Here is a 20,677-nt window from a genome sequence, read left to right on the forward strand (position 1 = left end):
AAGCCAAATTAACTGTTTTTTTTTTGTTAGCTGTTTAATTTAAATCATTTTCCAGCTCTTTTAAGTTGACCTAACATCACCCACACAAGTCATGCACTTGATCACAGCCTTTAACGATTAACCAATGCTAATTTTCTACTATATATATATATATATATAAAAAAGAAAGACTTTTGAGCTTTGCAGTATTATTTAAGTGGATTTAAACTTTCCTTTTTAATCACAACACCTTCCACTTTTTTATTACCTTAAAAAAAAGGATGAATGTCAGGCAAAAGCTTAACTGATCTAAAAGTGCTCAGAGTTCAAGACTCCAGCCAAACTGAACTGGATTGAAGTGAATCTAATCAGTTTATTTCTATCGAATTCTTTGTGGTCTCTGCTAATGGGTCTTTCTGTTCCCTTTCTCTAAAATTTCCCCTTTTTTAAAAATTTTGTTTTGAAATAAAAAAAGAAAAAAAAAAAAAAAGATTTAAAAAACCCGGGTTTAGAAAATGAGGTAAACCCCTCAAACCCTTACCAAGGCCGGGTTGTCCCGTACCCCTTTACTGTTCCCATTGTTTCCACCAACATTTTTTTCCTTTCTTTGGGTGTGACCCAAGCGGGAAACAAACCCCTGGAAAAATTCTTTTCATTGTTTACTTTTATTAACTCTGTGAGTACGCAATTTTTTTTTGTGACTTTAGGATGCTTGTAAACCAAAGGAAACTAGATCGGGGGTTTTCCCCCAAACCCGGGGGGTGCAAAAAACCCAACCGTTAGTTTATCATGGAATGGGGCCCCCGGGAAGGAAAAGAAAATCCGGGCCCAAACAATTTAGATATAAAGAATAGAAAAAAGGGCAGTGGGGTCAACAAATTTTAAAAGTTTATTACTTTTCCCTTTTAAAACATAAAAAAGGGAAAAAGTAATCCCGGAAATAAATGTTAGGGAAAAAAAGCTTTAAATACAGGGGAAAAAGTTTTTACAATTTCTGGAAAGGTTTAAACCTTTTGCTTATTTTCTTTGTTTTTTAAACAAAAATAATGGGGGACAAATGGTTTTAAAATTTAACAAAATTTTCCTCATGGTTTAAATTTTTTTATCCCGAAAAATTTTTTTTGTGGGGAAACACAAGTTGGGGGCAACACCGATTTAAACAAAAAAAAGAAAATTAATTGTCTGGAAAGTAAAACTATATTTTTATGTTTTTTTTTAGTTAAAAAAGATAAATAGATAGGGTGTGTTTTAAACATAAAATAAACACACACCACACATATTTATATAAAATTATATATATAAAAATATAATAAATTTTTTATATATATAAATATGTGTGTATATGTAAAATGTGTATATTTTTATATATGTGTGTAAATGTAAAAGGGATATAATTGTATATATTTATTATAAAAATATTTTATATATATATTTTAAATACAGGAAAGTCCCCAGAAAATTAGAATTTTTGTGATAAAGTTCTTTTTTTTTTCTGTAATGCCAATTAAAAATCAAAGAAATTTTTCCCCTACATTCTTTGGGTTTATTACAAATCAACTGAAAAAATTGAAGCCTTTTATTTTTTTTAATATATGATTATGGGGTTTCCCCCTTAAAAAAACTAAAAAAATCCTATCCCCAAAATATTTGAAAAATTTCCCCCAGACCAAGTAAAAAAAAAAAAAAAAATTTTTAAAGCCCAAAAAAAAATCAAACAAATTTTAAAAATGTCCATTAAACACTTCAGTACCCCTTTGGGGGTTTTTAATCCCTTTGGCATAGATTTTCTGCTCAATGGGGGAGGCAAGGAGGCAATTTAGCCTGTGGCATTGCTGAGGGGTTTATTCAAAAATTTTCTGAGAAAGTCCTGTTTTATATAATATATTAAAATTTTTTTATTTATGGGGTATATAAAAATATATGTATAAGTATAAGTTTATTATTTTTATTTATATGTATATTTTTTATATATAAAAAATATATAAATTTTTATAATGGGGATAAAAAATATATATTTATATTTTTTGGATATATGTATATTAAAATATATTAAAGAATTAGTATTTAAAATATATATGTATGTATATATTTTATATTTTATATATGTTTTTATATAAATATTTTTATGATTTATGTATTTTATATAAAGGGATGTATATATGTATGTATTTAATTTTATATAATATAAAAATTGTATGAAAAATATGTATTAAAATATATATGTATGTATATATGTATGTTTTTATATGTATTATTATATATGTATATGGTTTTGTTTTATATGTATAAATTAAAAATATGTATATTTTATGTATTTTATGTATATATATTATGTATTGTATGGGATATATGTATAAAATATAATGTAAAATGTAAAGTATAATGTAAAAATATTAAAATTGTATAAAGTATTTTATAATTTTGTTTTATATATATAGTTTTTAAAATTTTGTATATAAAGTATATATATATAAAGTATATGTATGTATATATTTTATTAAAAAATATATGTATAAAGTAAAAGTAAAATATTATAATTTTTATTAAAAAGTATAAAAGTTTGTTTTAAAATTTTATATATTTTATAGTATATGTATTTTATTTGTACTAATTTTATATTTTATTTTTTGGTTTTAAAAATTGTAAAAATATAAAAATAAAGTATATTATGTTTATATTAAATATATATATGTAAAAATTTTATTATAAAAATGTATAAATTTACCTTTTTATAAAGTATGTTTTATATGATAAAAAAATATATGTATTTTAAAGTAATTTTGTTATATATATGTTTTATGTATGTATATATGTAAAAATAATATGTATAAAGTATGTTAAAATTTTGTATAAAATTTTTATATGTATAAAGATGTATAAATGTTATTTTATATATGTATATGTAGGATAATTATAATATTTATATGTATATTATATATATATATAATTTTTTTTTATAATATATATATATTTTATTATATATGTATATTAATAAAATTATTTTATATTATATATGTATAATTAAAAAATGTATAAAATTTTAAAAAAAAAATTTTATTTTTGTATAATTTTTAAAGTTTTATATATAATTTTATATATATACATAAATACCTTACCATTTAAAAATATATACAAAACATATTTTAATACATATACATTTTATTTATATATATACATATATAAAAATACTATTTCAAATATATTAAAATATATATACATTAAAAAAAATACTATAAAATAATTTTATAATAATATACCTTTTAAACTTACATATACAAAAAATTTATATTACCCAAAATTTTCATACATAAAAAATTTTTTTATTTTATAAATGTATATATATATGGTTTTATTTTATGTTTTATTAAAAAATATATTTTGTATATATATAAAAATGTATATATGTTTTGTATATATATAATGGGATATATGTATTTTAAAATTTTATTAAAGAAAAAATGTATGTATATATATTATGTTTTATTTAAATTTATAAAATAATTTTAAAATATATTTTACATACATTATTTACATATATATATATATTTTAATTATATAAAAAATATAAAACATATATAAAAAAATTATAAAAAATATATATAACTATATTATATGTAACATAAATATATATAACCACATATATATATATTATATAAAATTAATATATGTATATTTATATTGTATATATAAAAATTAAAAAAAACATATTAAAAAAGTATAAAAATAATATTTTTTATATATATATAATGTATATTAAAAATGTAAAAATTTTTAAAAAAAATATAATTTCATTTATATATACACACAATATTAAATTATTTAAAACATATAAATATAAACCCTATAATACATATATATATGTGTTATAATGTTATATATATATATTTAATATAAAATGTAATATGGGATAAAATGAAATTTATTTATATGTGTGTATACATATATAATTTTATAATATATATTATATATTTTATTAATTCACATAACTATATTTTCCAAAAAAAGTATTTGCTCACCCCTGCCTTTGGGGGCTCACCTTTTTGGGGGGCTTAAGTTAAAAAATCCCCTTTCCTAATCCAAAAAGGGGGTTCAATTTGGGACCTCGGTTTCCCCCCTTTCAGCTAAACAGCTTCAAAATCTTCTGGGAAGGGTTCCACAAGGTTTTTGGAGTGTTTTATGGGAAAAAAAAAAATTTACCATTCTTCCAAAGCGCATTTGGAGGGCGCACACTGATGTTTTGGGCAAAAGGGTGGGTCTCATCTCCGCTCTTTAAATTTATCCCAAAGGGGTTCTATCGGGGTTTAGGGCAGGGCTTGTTGGGAGGGAATCAAATTATCCACCCAAACTCTTCATCCCCTGTCCCTTTATTGGGGCCTTGCTTTGTGCACTGGGGCCCCAGTCATGTTAAAGGAACCCTCCAAAAGGTTTTCCCCCAAAAGGGTTTGGGGGGCGGAATTGTCCAAAATGTTTGGGATGCTGAAGCTTTTAGAGTTCCTTTTACTGGAAATAAGGGGCCCAAACCCCGTCCTGAAAAACAAAACCCCCACCATAATCCCCCCCAAACCCCCAAAAATTTTCACTTGGCACACTGCAGTCAGACAATTCCCGTTCCCCCTGGGCAACCGCCAAAAACCCAGAACCCCTCCATTAATTGCCCAAAGGAGGGAAACGCGATTTGTCACTCCAGAGAAAAGCGTCTCCACTGCTCTAGAGTCCAGTGGGGGCCTTTAACACCCCGCATCCCACCTTTGCATTGCACTTTGGGGGATGTATGGCTTGGGTGCAGGGGTGCTCGTCCCTGGAAACCCAAATTTCCCTGAAGCTCTCTGGGGGACTGTTTTTTGGCTAATCTGAAGGCCACATGAAGTTTTTGGGGGTCCCGTAGGATTGAATTTCAGAAAGTTTTGGGGACCCTTTCGCATATGCGCGTCACATCCGCTGACCCCGCTCCGTCAGTTTACCTGGCCACCACTTTTGGCTGAGTTGGCCCTTTGTTTTCCCCAAAAAATTCCTTTTCTTTTTTAAAACAGCTGACAGTTACTGTGGAAAATTTAGGAGCAAAGGAAAATTTTAAAGATGGTTTTTTTGCACAGGGGGCATCCAAACACAGTTTTAAAGCTGGAATTTACTGAAACTCCTAAAAAGGACCCATTCTTTCACAAATTTTGTAAAAAACAGTCTGCATGCCCAGGGGCTTGAAATTTTTAAAACCTGTGGCCAAAGGGGAAGGGGATTGGAACACCTGATTTCCAATAATTTGGAGGGGGGAGCAAAACTTTTGGAATTAGTTGGGGGGTAATAAAAGTAACCCATATATATATAACACAAAATATATATATGTGGGGGTTATATATATTTATATGTTTTGGTTTTTATAAAAAATATGTGGTATATTTTATAAAAATGTGTGTATTAAAAAATATAAATATATATGTGTGGAAAATATAAAATTTTAAAATTTATTGTGTTTAATATTTATAAATTTGTTGTATATATATATAAAAATGTGTATTATTTATATATATTTTATATTTAATTTTTTAAAAAAAATTGTTTTGTGTATTATATTTTATGTGTGTGTTTATAAAATATATATTGTTTTGATTTATATATATATTGTGTGTTTTTTTAATTTTTTGAAAATTAAAAATGGTTTTGTGTTTTTATATATAAAATATTTTTGTGTATATATATATATAATGTGTGTTATATATAGGGGGGGGGGGGGGGGGGGGGGTATATGTGGTTTATATATATTTTAAAATTTGGTTTATAATATAATATTTGTTATATAAAAATATATAAAATATGTGTTTATTTAAAATATTTTTTATAATAAAACGTTTTTATATATCAAATATATATTAAAAAATATAATGTGTGTTTTATATATATATAAAGTGTTATTTTATATATTTGTATATATATTTTTTTTTATATAAGGGTTTTATATATATTGGGGTGGTATATAAAATTTATTATTTTGTATTTATTTTATATATACATTTTTTATTTTAACAAATATTTATAAAAAATTTAATTTTTAATTTTGGGATATTTATATATATTTTTATAAAAAATTTTTATTTTTTTAAAAAATTCATTTTATATATTTATATAAAATTAAAATTTTATTGAAAATTTTTATATAATTATTCATTATGTATGTAAATGTATATTATAAAACTATATTTTATAATATTAAGTATAAAGTTTTATATTTATTTAAATTTTAAAATATATAAGGGATGTATGTATGTATATATATATAAAATATTTTATATATATATAATATTTTGGGGTTTTTATATGTATATTATGTAATGTTATATATGGGAATTATGTTTATATTATGTATAATTTCATACAGGTTCTGGTCTAAAAAAAAAGAATTTCATTAAAAAATAGAATTTAAATTTTAGTAATTCCCTTTAAAAAAATGAAACTTGTTTTTTATTCATACCCTTTTCCCTAACCCAAAATTTATTGTTTTTAGATGTTTATTTTGTTTTTCTTTGATGATTTCAAAAGAAAAAAAATGAAAATCTCAAAAATTTATCATACGAAAATTAGGAAAATTACTGAAAAAAAACCCAAAAAAAAACAAAGGAAATTTTTAAAAAATGTTGGGGCCAACCCGAAAAGTTGGAACCTTAAAAGTATGAGCATGTACAGAAATCAGTAAATTTGTTGGGGTTTCCCTTTTCCCCGTATTACTGCAGCAATGGCGGCGTGGGATGGAGTTTGATCAGTCCTTTTGGCAATTTCTCAGGTTTTTATGATAGCCCAAATTTTTCTCTAATTTTGGCTTTTTTCTCTTCCCGAAAATTTTTGGGTCTGGGGTTTGCATCTTCTTCTTTCCCCAATACCCCATAGATTTTTTTATGGGGGTTTAAAGGGCCCGGAGAGTTTTCTGGCCAATTTTAAAAACGGGGAAACCCTGGTCCTTCAACCAGGGACTGGTTTCTTTGGCACTTTGTTGGGGGCCCAAGGGCCGGGAAAAAAAATCTGCATCTCCAAAAAGGGGACTGCGGAAACATGAAGTGCTCAAAAATTCCCGGTATTTGGCTGGGGTTGCCTTTGGGCCCCAGGAAAAAACAATGGAACCAAAAACCACAGATACATGGGGACCCCAAAAACCCTCACGGGCTTGGGGAAAATTTACACTGGACTTTTAAGGGAACGTGGATGAAGTGCCTCCCCTTTTTTTCCTCCCCAAATTTTGGGACCCTTGATTTTTCCAAAAGGGAAAAGCAAAAAATTTTCTTTTTTACAGGAACATGACTTTGGCCACTCCCCCGCAGTCCAGTCCTGTTTCCTTTAGCCCAGGGGAAGCCTTTGACCTGTCTGTGGTTCAAGAGTGGGTTGAAAAGGAAGGGGACAAACAAAACCCCCTGTCATTTTTTTGTCGTGTGTGGTGGGTTTTTGAAGGCCTCCTCCAGCTGCAGTCCACTCTTTGTGAATCTCCCCACATTTTTTAATGGGGTTTTGGGTTTTACAATCCTCTTTCCCGGGTCGGGTTTTCTCTCTTGCTTTTACACTTTTTTTGGGCCACACTTTTACTTTCCCTTTGCCTCTTATTAATGTGCTTGGGGGCAATGACTCTTTTGGGGAAAACCGCCTCTTTAGGTGACCTTTTTTTTGTCTTGCCCTCCGGTGCCCAAGGGGTCGTGGGTCTTTTGGGCCTGTAAGTCGCCAAATTTTCCCCCTTTATTTTTGTAGGGGGGGCCTTTTTCAAAGGGCGGGAAAACCCAAATTTAAAAGGGGTTTTGGGGGTGGGATTTTTTTAATTCTATTGAGGGGGCCCAGGGGAAACACTTTAAACCCTTTTAATAGTTATTTTGGGTTTGGGGGGGGGGATAAATTTTAGATTTTTTATTTTTTTTTGCATTTTGGGGGAATTTTTTTTTTTAAAAAATAAATTTGGGTTTGGAAATTTTTTTATGTAATTGGGGTTGGGGTTTTAATATAAGGGGGGAAGGGGGGTTTTTTTTTTGGAATTTGGGTTTAAATTTTTTTTTTTTAATGGGGTTTTAATTTATGTGTTGTTAAATTTTGTTTTTATATTTATAATGTTTTTTGTTTTAATTTTTTTTTTTTTAAAAAAATTTTTTAAAATATGGGGGTTTTATATATTTAAATTTTAAAAAATAAAATTACCAAATTATCGGGGGGGATTTTTTTTGTATATATTTTATTTTTAACCCAAATTTTAAAAAAATATATTTAAATTTTATATATTTCAAATTTTTAAAATGTATTTTTAAAAATTTTTTTATTTATAAAATTTTTAATTTTTTTAAAAAAAATATTAATATTTTATTTTAATGAATTTTTAGTATTTTTTTAAAAAAAAATTTAAAAAATAAATTTAAAAAATTTTATAATATATTTTTTATTTATTTTTTATATATTTTATTTTTATATATAAAAATTTATATTTATTTTTTGATATATTTATATATATATAAATATATTTTATATAATCTAATATTTTTGGGGAAAATATTCTAATATTTATAAAACATTTATAAAAAACCTTTAAAAATAAAAAAAAAAACACCAATTCCCCCAAAAGGCCCCCCCCCCCCGCCCCCCGGGCCCCCCCCCCATCCCCCGGGGTTTTAACGGGGGGGGCATTGGGGTTCTTACAAAAATTTTTTAAAAAAAAGGGGTTTTTTTTTCTTTCCCCGTTTAACTGTTTTTTTTTAAAACCACCTTAAAAATAGTTTAAATTTTATTTAAATTATTCCAAAATAATTATTAAAATATAAAAAATTTAATTTTAAAAAAAAATAAATTAATAAATCTATAATTCAGACCAAAACTAAACCCCTATTAAATTTAAAATTTTCAAATTAAATTAAAATAAAATAAATTCTTTCCTAATTATCAAAACAATTTAAAAATTTATAATTTTATTACACTTAATTCCAAAAATTTTTTCACCAATCCCAAAAATTGGAAACGGTGTTAAACACTCCGGGGCCCCTGGAAATTTAAGCAATTGGATCGCGGTTTTTAAAAAAAGGGGAAAAAAAAGGGGGCCTTTTCCGGGCTCATGAATTACGGGCTGTTTTTAGGGGGCCAAAACCGTGTTCCGCAAAATTCCAAATTAAACCCCCTTTTATTCCCCTTAATGGTAGGTTTTCTTTTCAGGGAAATGTTTTGGCCCCCCGCAAAAAAAGCCCGAATGGTTTTTTGGCCCCCCAAACGGACAACTCCCATCTCCCTTTTTTTCGTTTTGGGGGTGCCCCTTTTCTTCCCCGGTCAAGCACAACAATCCAAAAACAGGTGGCCTTTTCTTACCCTTTAAGGAAACCCTGGCCCCAAGGGGTTCATGGGGGGGGGGGGTTTTAGGTCGAGCAAACGCTTTTCCGCCCAAAATCCCAAGTGCAATTCCCCAAAATCCGGGGGCTGGAATTAAAACACCCCCACACTCCTAAACCTTTTGGGGGAAGCCTTCCCGGAGTCGAACCGGTTCTACTGGGAAAGTGGAAACCCCGGTTTCTTTGCCAGGAAAAACGGGATTGTCCCAATCATTTTCCCCAAATGTTAAAAAAATTTTGGAATTATGGATTAATTTTTTATAATTTTTATTATAAAACTTCTAAATCTTTCCCCTCCAAAAAAATTTTTGAAAACCCAAAAAAAATGCCCCAACGGGAAAAAAAATTAACTGGTTCCCCTTTTATAAACTTCAAAAAGTAAAAACAAAAGGCCAAAAAAAACATGGAAAAACAATCTTTTGGATGAATTGATCCTTTGCCCCAAAGGATTCCCATAACCCCTAACATTTGGGGGGAAAAATTGATAAAATAAAAAACCCTTTCGCAAAATAGTTATAAAAAGGATTTATAAAATTTCAAAAAATTCCCCTTTTAAAACTTAAATAAAGTCAATTAGAAAATTAAGTGTTTATAAATAAATTAAAAATGAAAATGGGATTAGGGTTTAAAAGTTAACCCCTTGTATCAAGGCCGCGTTGAGAAAATTTTTTTTTAAAAAATCAAAAGTGTATATATTTTATTATATTTTCGTTTATATGTTTTAAAATTTTAAAATATGTTTTTTTTTATATAATTTTTATATTATGTTTTATATATGTATATATTTTTTAATTGTATTTTTAAAAAGTATATTTAATATATGTTTTATATATTTTAAAAATATATTTTGTAATTTTATGGGATTTTAATATTATTTTTGGTTTTTATTTATATATACTTTTAAAGTATATAAAGTTTTTAAAATGTTTTTTTTATTTGTATATATTTTCATATATGTATTTTTATTTATGTATTATATGTTTATTATAAATTATGTATATATGATATATATTATATTTTTAATATATTGTTTTAAAAATTATTATATTATGTATAAAGTTTTCCTATTTTATAAATTATGTATATAAAGGGATATATATATAAATTTTAAAATATGTAAAGTATATATGTATATTTTTTTTGATGTTTTATATTGGGAGAATATGTATGTTTTTTATTATATATGTATAAAATATTTTTGAACCTTTGATATATTTTTAATTATATATGGTAAATTGGTAAATATTTAAAATAATATATTTTTTTATTTTTTATGTATAATCATAAAGTTTAATGGGATATAAATATATTTAAAATGATTATTATAATTTTTATATTATATTTTATGATATTTAATGTTTTTAAAAATTTTTCAATATTTTATATATATAATTTATATGTCTTTTATGTATAGTATTTTTAAAGTATATAATTATATATTATATTATATTAATTAGTATTTTTATAAGTAAATTTTGAATTTTTTAATGAGTATTTTATATATAATTATTTTTTATATTTTAAATATGTATATGTATGTATATGTATGTAAATTATTAATATATTTATTATTAATTTTTAAAATGTATGTATATATATTAAAGTATATTTAAATTTTTAATATGTGGGATATATAATTTTTTGGTGTTATTTTTTATAATATAAATGTTTTTTTATTATATTTTTGTTGTATATATTTTTTATATTTTTTTGTTTTATATAATTTTATGTAATATTTTAAAAATTATATAAATGTATTAAATTATTTTTTGTGTTTTTTTTTATATATTTTTGGGGTATTTTTAATATATTTTTATTAATTTTTATAAAGATGAAATTTTTTTGGGTTTATTTTTACCAAAAAAATTGTATAATTTTATTTTTAATTTTGTGTTTTTTTTAATTTTTAATTAAAAATTAGTTTTTTAATAATTTTTTAATTTTGTTTTAATTTTTAAAATTTTGAAAAAAATTTTTTATATATATATGTTTTTTTGTTTTTATTTTTATAATTTTTTTATATTTTTATATATGTGTGTTTTTATATAATTTTTTTATTTTTAGTTATATATTATTTTTAATTTTTGTGTTTTTTATTGTTTTAATATTTTTTAAAAGAAATTTGGGTGTATAATTTATATTTTTTTATATTTTGTGTGTATATTAATAATTTTTATATAATTTTAAATATTTTTCCAATTTTTAAATAAAAGGTGTTCAAAATTTATATTAAAATATTATTTTGTTTTATGAATATATTATTTTATATATATAATTTATTATTTGGGATTTTTAAATTTTATATGTGTATAAATTAATTTTGTATGTGTATAAAATTTTTTGTGTGTAAAAAGAGAGAGATAAACCATTTTCCCCAAAAATAATTTTTTCAAGATAAATGTTCTTAAAAAATTGATAAATAAAAAATTTCTAATGGTTTATTAACCCTTTTTAAAAATTTTTAAAATTTAATTTTTTAGGGAATTACAAAAAAATTGGGAGTTTTAAAATACCAAATTTTACTTTTTATATTGGGGGAAATAAGTGTAATTTTTAAAAAAGGCTTTCCAATTTTAGGTTTAAATTTATTTTTTTGGGAAATCCCACCTGAACTATTTAGAACCCCTGAAAAATAATTTCAAGCAGTGTATGGTGGCGACAGTTGTGTACATCCCTTTGTAAAAAAAGTTAAAACAGAACATTTGTTTTTATGTGGTTTATAAAAATTCTTTATATGATTTTTAAATTTTTTTAAAGCATTTTCCCTTTTCAGGTAAAAAGAAAAACATCTTCTCTTTAAATCTGGGGTTTTAACAAGTTGGGGACATTATAAAAATTATCTGTTTTCCCGGAAAAAAACAGAAACTGTGTTGTATTAAAGGGGAAAAAAATGCGGTCCAATGATTTAACGGTTTTTTTTTTTTAAACAAATTTTTGGGAAACGGGGCCCTTCTCAAGGGCTATATCCTTACTTTTAAAACTAAATTTACTGACTTTGGTTTTTTAATACGGGTGCTTTCCCCCCATCAGTAGGGGGTTTTCCCAAAGTTCCCCCTGACTCACTTTTCCCAACCCAAAAGTTGTTTTAGAAACAATTTTTCGAAAAATTGCCTAATTTGAAAACCCAAAAGGTTATTGATCTCTTTGGGCCCTAAAAATTAAAAAAACACCCTTTTTTTTCCAAAAGGGGCCCATCCTAAATTGCCCAGATTAAAAACATCCCAAACCTTTTTCAACAATGCACGTAAAATGGGGAAAATTACCCTTTTTTGCAAACCCCATCATGCCCGCAAAATATTTTTGCAAAATATTCCCAAAAATAAATTGCCCCAAAAAAAGAAGGGGAAAATCGTAGATTGGGTTTTAAAAAAAGAATTTTTTTTTTATTTTTAAATTTTTGTTTTTTGCCCGATTTTTCAGGGAAAATAGAAAATTTTCAAGGGTGTGCATTACAAGGAAAGGGCCTTTATATGTGTCTACTGCATGCCCTCAGGTAGGTAGTTAAAAATTTTAAATTTTTTTTGCGCCCCCCTTGAGTTTTTTTAAAGTCACAGGTAGGACTTGGCTGGAAAGGGAAAAGTATTGGGGTTTCCCGGGATACTTTTAGGGGGGGCCCCCGGGTCTCGCCACTGAAAATTTGACCCGGGCCCCCCCGGGGAAAGGGCCCGGGATCACGATTACCACCCAACCCCCCTAAAGCCTTTTCACTCTCTATAAAAACTGGGGGAGGTTTGCACTTATGGGGCCCACCCACAATAAAAACTCTGCATCAGTTTTTGAATCTTTTTTTTGTTTTTAGGGAAACATTATGTCCAAAATTCCCCCTTTTCCCACAAAACCCTCTGGTTCTCCCTTCTTTTCATCCTCTAACAAACCTTTTATTTGCCTTTTTTTCCACTGGCTTGACCATGTCTTAAAAGTCCAGAATAAAACGTTGTTTTCTAACCGGCTGTGTGCAGTGAGAGCTGCACGGCTAATAAAGGCCATGGCTTTACATTGGGTTGATGTATAGATCTTTGTCTGATTGTGAGAAGATGATCAGAACCACAAGACTATTTATGTTTGTTTTTTTTTGACCCAAGCCATTAGGGGGAGATGACGGACCTCTCCATCCTCTCATAAACACTTTAGGTTGATTTATACTCAGAAACCAGGTCGTCTGCATGTGTGTCTCAGTGAATTCACCCTCCTGCGTTGTGGCGTGGGATAGCATAGTGCAGACCCTGTTTCAATATTGGGCATAAAACAAAAATATCTGTGACAATCTCAATGTGGCACACTGCTGCAGGGAGTGCCAGCCCTTTAGATTACAATCACACAGATTTAGAGGAGGATTTATTAAGAGAAAACTGTTTATTAGTGCTGCTTTAACAAGCTCTGCCCTGTAGAGTCATTTTGAATCTTCCTGCTTAGTCTGTTTGCTTTTTTTTAGGGATTTAAAGCTATGCATCCGCTATGCAAGGTGAATAATCCTTCTCTCTGTAGATGAATGGTATTACAATAGTTTGATACTTGTCATTCCTGACATCTCTCCACTTTCAAATTGTGTTTACATCAAGTTGTTGGATCCAACCGCTAAACTGTAGAAATTCCTGCTTTTAGAAAAGCAGTTACATGTGCAGATTCTCAAATAAATTTTTATCGATTTTAATCCAAACAACGTTTATATTGTCCCAATAAACTGAACCCTAGAATTAAGAGTGTAACGTTTGACTGTAGTTGGCGACTAATTATTGTTTGGGGTTAAGGAAGAGTTGTGCCCACACACTGTATTTATCTGCAGGTGAGGCATCCGGCATGCCGTCAGAGCAGCTGAGAAAAGTTCAGAAAAGGTTACCTGAAGATGCAGAAATGGCTGTTGATGCTCTGGATGCTCCCTGCTTAGTAAAACCTACAAATGAAGAAGATGCTGCAGCCAGAAGTCAGATGCAGGACGGCGGCAAAGGTCGGTACAGCAAAGAATGAAACTTCACACATTCTTTTTCATTTCTAATTTTAATTTAGTTCAATCTCAAATTTAATTTAGACCTCAGATTTATTATCTGGAGGATATGCTTCCCAGTTTATGTCAAAAATAAAGGGCAGAGCTGAGATTATAAAGCTTTCTCTTTCCTAAATGTGACAAAATATTCATGTTTACCGAAAGAAAAAGCCTTCTTATAATATAAAAATGTAACATATCCACCTATAAACATGTAAACATATAGAAGGAATGCAAACTGTAATATTTGAACTTCTGGATTACCGAACTAATCTTTCTTCTGTTGAGAATTTAAAGGAATAGTACACCCAAAACATGATTAGCCTTCATTTTCTACTCACCCCCATGCTGAACAACACTCTGGAGTACTTTTTTGATATCTCAAATGCATCTGGAGATCTGGGAGGCTTCTTGCTGTCTGCTGACATTCAAATAATGGACGGTCTATGGTGCCCGAGGCAGAAAGGTCCATAAAAGTCCACAAAAAACGTGTCAATATTCCTCCATACTGCTCGTCCAATGTATTCCAAGTGTCCTGAGTGGGTAGCGTCCAGAATTTACTCGAAACGAAGTCATTTAGAATATAGAATGTTATAGAATGTTTTTAGAGCATAAACAGTAGTGTATAGGATTTCCTAAAAGCGCGTTCACGAGTCTACGGAAACCGCGGCAGACCAAACCAGATGAAAGCGCGCATTCAGCGTCTGCTCTGCCGATAATGCAAGCGTAGAAGAAGAAATGTGCTGTTTACCTGTGCAAAGAAAGAAACAACGAAAGAAAAATGTCTGAGGACTTCAGTGTTGAGGAAGAGCATGAGTTCTTTGCCGAGCTGAATGCACAATTTCGTCTGGTTTGGTCTGCCGCGGTTTCCGTAGACTCGTGAACGCGCTTTTAGGAAATCCTATACACTACTGTTTATGCTCTAAAAACATTCTAAATGACTTCGTTTCGAGTAAATTATGGACGCTACCCACTCAGGACACTTGGAATACATTGGACGAGCAGTATGGAGGAATATTGACACGTTTTTTGTGGACTTTTATGGACCTTTCTGCCTCGGGCGCCATAGACCTCCATTATTTGAATGTCAGCAGACAGCAAGAAGCCTCCCAGATCTCCAGATGCATTTGAGATATCAAAAAAGTACTCCAGAGTGTTGTTCAGCATGGGGGGGAGTAGAAAATGAAGGCTAATCATGTTTTGGGTGTACTATTCCTTTAATATAATTCGAAGTTGTTCGACATATTCGATGCATTTTTAAGTTTTCCATTTTTCAGTGGATGAAGCGAAATGATTTGCAGTAAGATGACATTCAGAATGTCAAACTGAGAAAAATATGATAAGCTTAAGAATAAAGTCGGGATGGAAATCTTTCCCTGTAACCTCACTTATTATTATTATTATTAAAATTAACTTTAAAGCTGCTTGTAGCAACATTAGGAATTTAGATTGTTTTTGATTTTCTAACAAATAGAGAAAATTTAAGCTTCGTCAAAAATCTGACTTTTGACTAAATCTGACTTTTGATCATAGATACCAAGGTGAGAATTGTGCAGCGTCTGGGAGTAAATGTTAGACGACTTCTGAGGAAACCTTGAATGTTTAGTTTTGTTTTTTCACTGTTCAACATTGATTCTTTCAATCCTCTCTCAAAAATCCACTATTCCCTGATCAAAACCCGGATATTGCTGTCACGCAACGAGGGTGTATTTTATTTGTTTGCATCACATGGTTCCTGCAGCTTTATCAGAAAGAAGTCTGATGGCAGAACATCGCTAATGTGGGATGCTCATTTAAGACAAGTTTTATTTCAAATATTTTCTGTTCTTCTGAAACAGAATAGACAAAATTCTACTTAAAACAGAAAATGAGGCAGAACATCATTAGTTAGTTAAACTATTGTTAAACATAAGATATTTCAGTGATAAATGCTGAATAGAAATCAATCAGCTTAACAATCAGCTAGCAGAACATTTGTTTCATGTGTAAATGTCAGCAGCAGGATTATTCACCTTATATTTTCTAAACTCAATAATTAATTAAACTTTTTGAATTTCTTTCTCCACTCTTCCATAAATGGAGAAATTCCCCTTCAGGACTTCTTTTCTGAACCTGAGTTTTACAGATATTTCACATCCTTTTAAATTATAATCACAGAATTTTTTGTAAACATGTTGTATAAGCTTTTACATCATTTTAATACATGTAATACGGTTTAATACTGAATAACCAAATTTCAATAACTGTAATTCAAAAAATAAGGTATGTACTACTTCTTACAATTCTTAATACCCTTTTTTGTAAAATTAAAAGTGGTTTATATTTTTATTAATATATATTTGATAGGTTTTATATTTCCATATATATATCAGATGTGGAAAAATCAAAGTTGTTTTCACGTGTTTAACCCCAAACCTTAATTAAATTCACTTTTTCACTTAGAGTTCCTTATATATCCACTAATAGTTAAGTATACAGTAGTACAAAAATCATCAAATACAATAAAATATTAAGTTGAGGATCTCTATTTGAATACAAATCTATAGTCAGAGAAAAGAAGAGGAAACAAAGTTCATATTTCAATAACAGTAACTTTATAACATTTTATTATGGAGTCATTTTACAGTCAAACGGCGAGATTCGGAGTTATTTTTTTGTTTTTGTTTTCTTTTTTGATGTAATGGTTTACTGAATGTATCTGTTTGTGATGGAAAAATGCCCTTCAGTTTCCTCCTGGTTCATTTGGTTGCATTTGGTCTGCAGGTCACTCTAACACAAAACAAAATAATAGATGGAAGCGAAAGATTCGTACAAGTGAGTGCCCTTTCTGAATGTTTCAATTCTCTGCTTTTTAACATTTTTTTTTTTACTAACTCTTGTTTTATGCTGCAAGATTTTATAGTTTATTTAATGTCTGCAAGTCTTTCCTTGTTTTGTAAATGGTTCACTGCTGATCGGCTGGTTTTCTGGTTGAACTGTGAAGAATAATAGGACCAACAAACATTCTTTATGTGTAAATGTTTAGTAAAAATCCAATATAAATACAGGTGCCTCTCAAAGTATGAATCCAACACGTGATTTTGCTTCTTTATTCACTGAATTAATACATTACATGTAAATTGTTTATTTGGTTATATAAGCTTTTCATTTAACTGTAAATTTAAGAATATAAATGCACCGGTTCTATACGACTGACCTCCACAATCAGACAGATTCCCAGTTTAAAAGTTGTGCAGCAGACAGGAACCGACTGCTGGGAAGTTTCTGGTGGAAAAATGTTGTTAAGCAACAGGAATGATTGGAGCCTGGAGGATTATTGACCAACAGATGATGCGTTTGAGGGAGATTCACAAGGAATTGACTTCAGCAGACTCTGCGCTTGGAGAGCCCCTCAGACCTATGAAGAACATGAACTACAGCTGATGCTTTCCTTATATGAAGCAACTCTGGAAACCATAGCAACAGATGCTAGTGTCCTGGGTTAGAAGGAATAAAGATTGGACAATTTCTCTGTGGCTAAAAGGTCTCTTTTTAGATGAAAGTGAATTTTTCATTTCATTTGGAAATCAAGTCGGAGTGTAAGTGGTGCCTTGCAGTAAGAAGATCCTTGGTTTGAACCCCTGCCTACAGTTTTTAAAGTTTTTTTTTTTCATTGTTCTCTGTGTCCATGCCTGGGTTCTCTTCTGGTACTCAGGGTTCCTCCCACAATACATAAACATACATATTGTATTGATTTATCTCTAAACTGCTCTTCGAAGTGAGTTTGTGTTCTGTGTTGGACTTGTGACCCGTCATCCCTCTGTTTACTCGGTATCTCAGCCAATGAAAGAGGGAGATTGGCCCTAATGGTATCCTGTAAGAAAAACTGAGTATGAAAAGGATGGTGAAATAAAGGTCGCAGAGTGTGGAGGATTGGAGAGGCAGAGACTTCCAGTTGCTAGAGATTCAAAGTCCCTAACAAAGATGAACCATGTTCTCTGCTGGTTATGTCTTTTTCTGTTGACAAGCTTCATTTTACACAATGATAAGAAATCTGCCCAAAGGGCCATAAGGGCCGATGTCAACCTTAATGGCTTAGCTATGGATTAACCAGCTACCTGGGCTAACCTGAACCACATGGAGAATGAGATGAATGAGACCTCACCTACGGAGGGTTAAAGGGGACCAAATTAAATAAATAAATGCATCATGAAATAAATAAATGCTGATGTACCATGAAATGTTAAAATGTAAAAACAAAATAACATGTACCATGATATGGTAAAATATACTATATTCGTTTGATACATACACTGCTCAAAAAATATTTAAGGAAAACTTTAAAAACACATCAGATCTCAATGGGGGGAAAAGTTATGCTGTTTATTTATACTGATACGGACTGGGTGATGTGTTAGGAACAAAAGGATGCGACATCATTTGATTGAAATGAAAATTATCAACCTGCAGAGGGCTGAATTCAAAGACACCCCAAAAATTACAGGGAAACAAATTATGCGGCAGGGTAGTTCATTTTGCTGAAATTTCATTGCAGCAACTCAAAATGGTATTAAGTAATTTGTATGGCCCCCACGTGCGTGTATGCATGCCTGACAACGTCGGGGCATGCTCCTAATGAGACGACGGATGGCGTCCTGGGGTATCTCCTCCCAGATCTGGACCAGGGCATCACTGAGCTCCTGGACGGTCTGAGGTGCAACCTGGCGGCGTCGGATGGATCGAATCATAATGTCCCAGAGGTGTTCTATTGGATTTAGGTCAGGCAAGCGTGGGGTCAATCAATGGTATCAATTCCTTCATCCTCCAGGAACTGCCTGCATACTCTCGCCACATGAGGCCGGGCATTGTTGTGCACCAGGAGGAACCCAGGACCCACTGCACCAGCATAGGGTCTGGCAATGGGTGCAAGGAGTTCATCCCGATCCCTAATGGCAGTCAGGGTGGTGTTGTCTAGCCTGTATAGGTCTGCGCGTTGCTCAATGGATATGCCAGCCCAGACCATCACTGACCCACGACCAAACCGGTCATGCTGAATGATGTTACAGGCAGCATAACGTTCTCCACGGCTTCTCCAGACCCTTTTATGTCTGTCGAATGTGCTCAGGGTGATCCTGCTCTTGTCTGTAAAAAAGCCCAGGGCGCCGTTGGTGGACTTGCCAATTCCAGTGTTCTGTGGAAAATGCCAGTCAAGCTCCACGGTGCCGAGCAGTGAGCACAGGGCCCACTAGAGGATGTCAGGCCCTCAGGCCACCCTCATAAGATCTGTTTCTGATTGTTTGGTCAGAGACATTCACACCAGTGGCCTGCTGGAGGTCATTTTGTAGGCCTCTGGCAGTGCTCCTCCTGCTCCTCCTTAGACCTTCTACGGCCCTGTCCAGCTCTCCTGGAGTCACTGCCTGTCTCCTGGAATCTCCTCCATGTTCTTGAGATTGTGCTTGGAGTCACAGCAAACCTTCTGGCAATGGCACGTATTGATGTGCCATCCTGGAGGAGTTGGACTGCCTGTGCAACCTCTGTAGGGTCCAGGTAGCGCCTCATGCTAACAGTAGTGACAGTGACCCTAGCCAAATGCAAAACTGGTGAAAAAGAGTCAGAAAAGATGAGGAGTGAAAATGTCAGTGGCCTCCATCTGTAAAACCATTCCTGTTTTGATGTTCGTCTTGTTGTTGCACCTCTAGTGCACCTGTTGTTAAATTCATTAACACCAAAGCAGCTGAAACTGATTAACAACCCGCTCTGCTACTTACCTGACCAAATCAATATCCCAGAAGTTTAATTAACTGGATGCTATACTCTCATTACAAAGTGTTCCTTAAATTTTTTTGAGTAGTGTACAGAATAATTAAATGGGCCATTAAATGCAACTAGAAATTAAAAAAGAAATTCGTGAGATGCCACATTTTAAAATTGAAAAAAAAAAATAAAAATCTAATTGAATGGTAAATTGTGAAATCAAATGACTAAATGTAGTTAAATGTTGCATACAAAAATAAAATTAATTTTTTAATACATGATTAAATTAAATGTAGAGTGAAATAAATGAATGTACCATGAAATATTGAACTGTAAAATCAACTAAACTGACTGATTTAATACATTATTAAATAATTTGTGTCATTAAATGCACCATTAAATGAATACATGTTCCTTTATACGTTCTATTATATTAAAAAATATACACTTATTTAATATACTAATGAATAATGAAATGAAAATGTACCCTGAAATTAACCATAAAAGAATAAAATGTAAAATTTAATTAATAACTGTGCCATTAAACATTAAATATGTATATATCAATAAATGTACCGTAAACAAATACTGTAAAACTGCATAAAAATTATATTAAATGTCCATCATTGAATAATTGAATTTCATTAAATGTACT

General features: G+C 30.1%; 1 protein-coding gene across 3 annotated transcripts in view; it reads left to right on the forward strand.

Moving 5' to 3' along the window:
* The window catches only part of mical2b (microtubule associated monooxygenase, calponin and LIM domain containing 2b), a 121,739-nt gene that overhangs the window by 88,693 nt on the left and 12,369 nt on the right, over positions 1-20,677 (forward strand). For 2 of the 3 annotated variants that reach the window (XM_038308705.1, XM_038308707.1), the window contains 2 exons: positions 14,092-14,253; positions 17,053-17,103. In XM_038308705.1, coding sequence (XP_038164633.1) covers positions 14,092-14,253; positions 17,053-17,103 — 213 coding nt within the window. The remainder of the gene's footprint in view (positions 1-14,091; positions 14,254-17,052; positions 17,104-20,677) is intronic. The other variant, XM_038308706.1, reaches the window with a different exon arrangement.

Source organism: Cyprinodon tularosa, unplaced genomic scaffold (genome assembly GCF_016077235.1).
Source record: "Cyprinodon tularosa strain WSP-4 unplaced genomic scaffold, ASM1607723v1 ctg644, whole genome shotgun sequence".
NCBI lineage: Eukaryota > Metazoa > Chordata > Actinopteri > Cyprinodontiformes > Cyprinodontidae > Cyprinodon > Cyprinodon tularosa.